The sequence below is a fragment of the Fundulus heteroclitus genome, chromosome 1 (assembly GCF_011125445.2).
Source record: "Fundulus heteroclitus isolate FHET01 chromosome 1, MU-UCD_Fhet_4.1, whole genome shotgun sequence".
NCBI lineage: Eukaryota > Metazoa > Chordata > Actinopteri > Cyprinodontiformes > Fundulidae > Fundulus > Fundulus heteroclitus.
Genome location: NC_046361.1, coordinates 23,055,124 through 23,062,821, shown reverse-complemented (window position 1 = coordinate 23,062,821; position 7,698 = coordinate 23,055,124). Strand labels below are relative to the sequence as shown.

The 7,698-nt window shown below is 38.4% G+C and overlaps 1 protein-coding gene across 1 annotated transcript; it reads right to left on the bottom strand.

Moving 5' to 3' along the window:
• Positions 1 to 1,069: 1,069 nt before the first annotated feature.
• tnni1a (troponin I type 1a (skeletal, slow)) lies at positions 1,070 to 6,116 on the bottom strand. Its single transcript, XM_012856477.3, has 8 exons — positions 6,029 to 6,116; positions 3,893 to 3,922; positions 3,760 to 3,766; positions 3,634 to 3,675; positions 2,711 to 2,842; positions 2,513 to 2,602; positions 2,210 to 2,386; positions 1,070 to 1,631 (listed from the first exon to the last, which is right to left on the bottom strand). The coding sequence occupies exons 2-8, from the start codon at positions 3,904 to 3,906 to the stop codon at positions 1,527 to 1,529; spliced, it is 567 nt and encodes a 188-aa protein (XP_012711931.1). The 5' UTR covers positions 3,907 to 3,922; positions 6,029 to 6,116; the 3' UTR covers positions 1,070 to 1,526.
• Positions 6,117 to 7,698: the final 1,582 nt, after the last annotated feature.

The window sequence follows — 7,698 nt, the reverse complement described above, 5'->3', positions numbered from 1 at the left end:
TTCTGCAGCTCCGCATTTGCCCTTGTGCTCCTGTGAGGTCTGAAAACTGTTTCTGGCCCAGAGTTTAATATATTACTTACATTAATATAGCTTTATTATAAAAGCTTACATTCTTGTAGCTTTATATATATATGCCAAAGGGCAATGCTTTTTGCATTCAACAAGATAAGGTGTTCAAAAAAGAATGAAAGGACAGTTTTGTTTTTTATGGGTATGCAAAGCAAACAGCTGTTAAGGAGGCATGTTTGGCTGCTGTGGTGAGGATACAGCCATCTTAGCAGCAGACATGTGCAGGAAGCATATCAGCAGAAATGTTCCAGTTGATACAGTGACTCTCTGCTGTACTGGGACTGTACTTTATATTGTAGAGAATAGAAACAATCATAGCTTTCCCCTTCTTTAAGGTCACATGTATCATGTTTAAGAAATTTTAAAACAAGTAAATTTGAGAAAATATTGTTGTTGTGAAGTACATCTTTTCTTATTTTTTTAGTTGGGGGGGGGGTGCATATTTGTTTTCTTGTGAAAATTAAATCTATTGATGACCTTTCATGGCTCTCTGAGGTTGTATTGACACATTCCAGCGCAAAGAATAAAAAAGAGCATGCAACATTGACCAGACGGTGTAAATCTACATACAGAAGAAAGGTGCTTCCTTAATTTCCCCAAAAAAATGTCTTTTGAAGATACAAGGTTTCCGCCTGGCCACAGCGAGGTGTAAAGAAATTAAAGAAAAGGTGCAGTGATCAATATTTTGTTGGTTTGACCTTTTGATTTAACTTCAGGTACTTATTGGGACACATCTGCCCAACAATTATAGTGACTCTGATTAAGGAACCACATTTTCTAGCTTTAGCTAAAAGTGTAATACAATTTTGTTTGGAGATTTTTTTCCTCCTTAGTGAATTACAACATTATTTAGTATATGTCTCATGTTTGTTGTAATTGTATATATATATATACACACCTTAGTAATAAATATACCCTTTAGGTAAATTCAAGACATTTATGAAAAAACTAGGAGCAATAATAGAATAAAATACATGTTGAAAAATCACACATGAAAAAAAATATGTCTGTAATTATTTTAATCCTTTAAAGCAAAGTGTTACAAACCACAAGCTCACAGCACATAGATATATTTATGAAGCAACAACACCAACATGCAGTTTAATTTGCATTATCATTAGCTTTCTCTGAGTATGCTGCATATTAAAAAAAACAGCTATTCTATTTCTATTTTTTAAATGTTAATTTTAATGTTTCCGTTGAAGAAAAAGTGTGAATCACTACCATGAACTTAAATGAGAAGTCAGCTGAACTAACGAGAAAAAATAGGTCTACCTCGTGCAGAAACCTTAATTTACATACAAAGCAAAGGGTGGAATATCTCACATATGTGGGCACATTCTCACAACCACGGTAGGAATATATCCACAGATGAAGTATGAAAAGGAACCACATAGGTTGCAATAAACAGCAGCAGATCAGCATCAGCAACTAAAAAGATGGGCATCTTTCTGTCTTCACTGAGCAGAACCTTTGGCGGCATCAAACATCTTCTTCCTTCCCTCCATCCCGGACATGGCCTCCACGTTCTTCCTCCAGTCGCTGTCCTCCACTGGCCTCTTCTGCAGACAGATAGGCAAATGGATGAAGTAAAAATGTCCATAAAAGACCCCAGTACAAGTCTCTATGCTGGCGCAGTGGAGAAGAGCTGCTTTAGGAAACCTCATTGTTTGCTAAGCCTTTGAGTCTTGTGCTATAAAACGGAAATCCCCAAAGAGAACGGTGTTTAACGGCACTTGCGGAACTGGTTTCCTGATGTAATGCTGTTGGACATTTACGGATCTGTGCAAAACACACAGACACTCACAGGTACACACCTGAATAGACTAATCCAGAGATGTGCACACTCACTGACAAATAGCGTCCATTGAGCAGAATCAGTCACAAAAGTGTACAATTGGATCTTTGTGTTTTGTAACACACCTCCACCCTGCACTGGCTAACTATTGGATTACTCAAACACACCTTTTGCATCCACATAAACACATTGTTCAGGTGCTTTGTGGCACACTGAGCACTGACCTCATAAATGTTGCAAACCTGCCCCCTGAGGAAGGTTTCCTATTATTTTATATATTTTTTTAGGGGGGGGGGGGTGTTTTGATTCTTAATTTGTGGAGTGTTTTCTTTCTAAACTCACCTTCTCAGTGTCTTCTTTCTTAACAGACTTGAGATTAGCTCGGAGGTCCATGGAGACTTTGTGCTTGGAGCCCAGCAGCGAGCGAAGGATGGCGTCAGCGGACACACGAACGCGTCGAAGATTAGGCCTCTTGAATTTCCCCCTGAGGTCCAGAACCTTGATGTTTAGGTCTTTAATCTGATCCAGGGAGAGAGAATTGAGAGACATGTACTGGGACAGCTGCAGGGGAGTTCTCGTTGGGCTGCACCCTCGAACCGTTTCCTGTATGACCGAAAACAAGCGTGAAAGACGTTGTGCGCCCACCTCACGCGTGTTAAGCATCACTTTGGCCTCAATGTCATATCGTTCCTCATCGACCACGTCGATTTTTGCGTGGAGCTCTTTACAAAGATCCTACACACAAATACAAAGACAGAAACGTCAAATAAAACCCATGTTCACATGAGAGGTCTGGAGCCTTTTACAGCCAAGAGGAAAAAGTAAGATTCTGAGTATTGATACCTGCAACTGAGCAAGACCCAGACCGCCAGTGTTCAGAGGGGGGGCTTTCTCTGCAAGGTACTTCTGTTTTTCTTCCTCTTTGACGAAAATCTCCTGCTCCAATTCCTCCTTGGCCTTTGCCACCATCAGGCTCTGTACAAACAAATATCCCTTAGAAAATCTTTGTTTAGATTGAAGCCAAGAGAGTCAATAATTTGTTTTAAGGGTATTTGTTTGATGCCGTTGTCTCGACAGCAAGAAGGTCTCTGGTTGAAATCATGGTTTCAGAATCAGAATCAGAATCAGAATCAGAACCAGAATCAAGTTTAATCGGCATGTAGGTTTGCACTTACAAGGAATTTGACTTGGTGTTGATGGTGCAGACAGAAATAAAAATACAATAAAACAAAATAGAATTGAATAAAATGTATATATATATATATATATATATATATATATATATATATATATATATATATATATATATATATATATATATATATATATATATATATATATTATATATATATATATGTATACAGAAGCAATATACATTCAGTAAACTGTGCGTTAATGTGATGCAGAAGCTTGTAAGTTTAGGGCTTTGTTTATGGATTTGCATATTCTCCACATGTATGAGCGGGCTTTCTCCAGACATTCTTACCCACCGATACCCTAAAAATATGTAAGTTTACCTGGTCACTCCTTTATATGTATTTTTGTGAATAATTTTTTTTATATTGTGTGTCTCTATGTTACCATGTGATAAATCGACAATGTGTGAAGGGTTTCCCCCCACCTCTTATCTAAGCATTACCTGTAAGGACTAAATTGGTATAGAAGAGGAGTAAATGGTATTTCTCCATCTCTAATGCTCTCTTGTGGTCAAATACTGCAACGCATAACCTAGACAGAGACTAACATTTGGCAATGATGTTTCTTACCTTCAGCATCAGCTTCCTCGAGGCTGAAATCTTGGATTTTCTCTGCATGGGCAGGACATTATCAGTAGTTGTATCGCATTTCCACCAAGGCATTTTACTTATTTCTCAGTGAAGAAATGATCTTACCTCTTGCCTGTAAAGAAAGATTGGGCATAATTTAACAACAATCCCAGACTGAAGGAGCAATATTTGCTTTGTGATTTTGTGTTTGTGACTGAGTAAATGATCTATAATAAGAACCCAAAGTTTAATCACTCACACATGCTCAGGCATCCTGCTGATGATGTCTCTGGATGAGATACAAAAGAGATTAGAAACATAGCAGTTGTCAGTGTTTGTCTCTCAGCTTTTGATGGGCCTTATCATCTGTCAACACTCTTCATGCTTGATTGCAGAGCAGAGACTAACAGGGACTATCCTGCTGGTTAATGCTGTTTTTGACATTTAGATTTCAGTCTGTGAGGAACATTTGTCCTTCTTTAAAAAAAAAAAGTCAAACCAGCATTTTTCTTTGGGGCTGTAATGTTTAACAATTGTTTAATTTTAACAATATTATCTATATTATTTTGGTGGCAAATCCTGCTAAAGCATTTTGATTAGAATTTAAGTGGTTACATTAACTATTATTTTTAATTTATTGTGTACACTAACAGGGAATGGTAAGGGAATGGATATATCAAATAAATAAAAGTTAGGAGCTGTTATAAAACTTATGGTTTATAGCATTTATATGTTGAAGAAAGAATTTATGGTTGTATCAGTTTAGCACTAATGCTGTTGAACACTAAGATTATTCCCAATAAATAGCATAGATTAGCTGTGGTTGTCAGAGAGTGTTTTGAAAGTTTATTACTACTCCAGTAACCTTTTATATCCTATTGAAAATTTATTCTCTTTCTGTCAAACCAGATGAGGAAAATGATAATTAAATAGGAGCTATTGTATTTGCAAAAGTACAATTGATTTTTGGTTTAACTGGTGTATTGTCTTTTATCTGTCTGGTTACTACCCGGATTGTGGTGTTTGGAATCCCAGCTTTTTAAATAAATTGTGATTTGCTGGGGGGTTTGTCTTCCTGTTAAAGGAGAGTTTTCGTCTCCAGTGGTGCTTCATGCATGCTCAGAATTGCTGCGAAGCCATCAACAATGCAGACGACTCTCCCTGTGGCTCCATGCTGTTTCAGGAGGAGTGAATGATGCTTGTCAAGACTCGATGCAATTCGCTGGGTTTCATTAGATAGGACATTTTTGACCAATCTGTCTGGGTGATTTGATGGCATGTGACTTTGAAAAGTGCCTTGAGATGACATGTGTTGTGAATTGTCGCTATATGAATAAAATTTAATTGAACTGAATTTGCCAGTGTGTTGAATCAAAGGCATGATGAGCTCATCACTGAGCGCTTTTATTCCTGAGTAGAGTGGCAGGTTGATAGGTCTCCACGCAAATGCTCTAAGACAATATTTCTCCTGACTTTCTCCCCCTCACTTCATAAATCAGTGCTGTATATTGTCAGAGTAATTCTCAGAAATGATACATTTCAGTTTTTTGGGGTAAACTCAGAAAAACATAAAACCAGACTAAAGTTTCAACAGTTTTACAAATGTATATCATTTGTCAGTTTTTCTGTAACATTCTTTAACAGCTGATATTTCCTCTAACCACATCAGTATTATAGGCTTCCGTCTTTTATCCAACAATGATTTACAACCCTCACCCACTATCTCTGTCTACCCCCATATTAACGTTCCATCATCCTTTTCGTTATTAAGTCCGAGTTATGAATGGCACCGCATAAGACTTATTGGTTTACCAGAGCTACAAGCTGCTCTATTGGATTTGGAAAATTCCAGGGTGAAAACCCTCGCTGATCCTCCTCCTATCTCCTTCATCCCCATCTTTCTCCTCAGGATTATCTGTATCAGAGGAATTTGGAGTGGACTGGACTGTCTCCCCAAATAGACCAGACAACTGTGGAGGTGGGCTGTGCTGCCCAGCCTGGATCAGGGACTCGCTATTAGTAATTCATGGATGCTCACAAGCCTCTGGAGTGCAGTCATCTTGTCAATGCAAAACAAAACAAAACTTTACACATAAAGAGAGAATCCTTCAGTTCATTCTGATCCAGTTGTAAATTACTTTCAAATTATCTACTTAAATGGAGCTTGGTACTTTATGTGTATTGTTTATAAAAAAAAAAACACAGCATCAAGACAGAAATTAGACTCAAAGATACAAAGATATCTGAAGATCACATCATGAACTACAGAAACAGCATTACATCAATCTGTTGCTTAGATACCAGCTCTCTAGATATACGTTTTTGTAAACCATCCAATGTATGCAATCAGACAAACAATACATCTGAAAGATTGTGTTGACCCCAGAGAACTTACCAGTTTCCAAGATAGGAGAAAAGAGAAGTACCCGTGATATAGGTAGGGTGGACAGATCAGAGATGAGCCCAGTCGTTCTGTACCCCTCTATTTAACTGCACCACCCACTGTCTGGCACCCTCTTTTTTCTAAGTGGAGGCTATTATTAGGGAAGTCCATTTCTCTTTGAGGGTAATCTTTTCCAATCTATTTGTCTCTCATAGCTTTATGTAACTAAACCCACAGGTGGGTGAAAGCCCTTTAAATGAACTTGGAAAGAGTTTGCATATTTACACTTTTTAATGCTCAAATTACTTGAGCTTTCAGAATCTTTAACAATACTTCTCGTGAGGTACAGGAATAAAGGACCCAAATGCAAAACCCAACACTGTGGCACAAAATCAGTAATCTTGAAATACAGTCCTAATCCAGTGCAATAAAAATCCCATCCCCCAGGCAGAGGTTTCCAGAACAGATGCGGATCCAAAATAGAAGCTGGGTCAAAATCACCGAAAGTCAGAATTAAGATTAAAGCTGGGACGCTTAGAACAAGGGATGAAGATGAACTGGCAGAAGGAAACTGTACAGGGTGAGGTGACTAGACAAACAAACAAAGGAAGACAATCGGACACGGACAAAATTAGGGTGTGGCAAAGGCTGCCTAGATGAAATTATTACTGGCACCACAGAGAGGAGCTCAGACCACTAGATATAGAAGGAGAGGGGGTAGAGAGAGTGTCTAGTTTTGAGATCTCCAAGATTAACATCAGTGAAGACCCTAAATTGTATGTAAACTCATATAATGCTATTGGAAAGTGCATCAGAAACTTTAGAACACCAAAGTAGGTCCAGCTGTCTGTCAAACTGCTGGAGTCCATCTACTGCGTAGCGGTAGAAAGTGCATTAACATTCTGCATAACTGTTTGGGAACTGTTCAGCAGCTGACAGGCAACTCTCTAGAGCAGGGATCACCAACCTTTTGAAAGTGAGAGCTGCTTCATTAGTACTGTGTCATTCGAAGGGCTACCTGTACTGACCTTTGAACTAGAAGAGTCTGAGTTCCCCTTAACTTAACGTGATATAAACATGTTTTAATGCTTTTGTCATTTTAAATCTATGTAAATACTTTTATGATTCAAAAGGGAGAACAACTGAACAAACTAGCATTTTAGATGCAGCTCACTTGAGGGTAGGGCTATTTTTTGAACAGGCTTGAGGGGACCACATATGGTCCTTGGGGGCTACCTGGTGCCTGCGGGCACCTTGCTGGTGACCCCTGCTCTAGAGGGTGGTTAAAACTGCTCAGGATGCCATTGGTCATCTACTTCCTCCTCTGGTAACATTTACCAGTCCCAAGGTCACAATGGGATCTGCAACATTGAGAATAAACTACACACCCCTTTTAGCCTTTTACCTTTCACCTTACTACGACAGGTCTCTAAGGGCATGCACTGCCATGCACAGGAACAGTTTTTACACAAATGACATCAATGACCTGAATTCTGTCTACTCTTGTCCGATTCCTTCTAAAATGATAATAGCCAGTATCTCTAGAATCTGAATTCAAAAGCCACTACGGAATTGTAATAATTGACAAGTCATTTTGTAGTGTCGTCATAGTCTTTTACATTTTTTAACCTTTTTCAAATCTGTTTTCATCGTCATTAGTTCTAAACTGTTTATATGGTATA

What these genes read in the sequence shown, in the direction of transcription:
- tnni1a (XM_012856477.3), bottom strand. An exon ending in TGATGCTTAACACGCGTGAG is followed by an intron (nt 2,387 to 2,512) that starts GTGGGCGCACAA and finishes TCCCTGGATCAG; the next exon opens with ATTAAAGACCTAAACATCAA. An exon ending in AGAAAGAAGACACTGAGAAG is followed by an intron (nt 1,632 to 2,209) that starts GTGAGTTTAGAA and finishes ATCTGTCTGCAG; the next exon opens with AAGAGGCCAGTGGAGGACAG.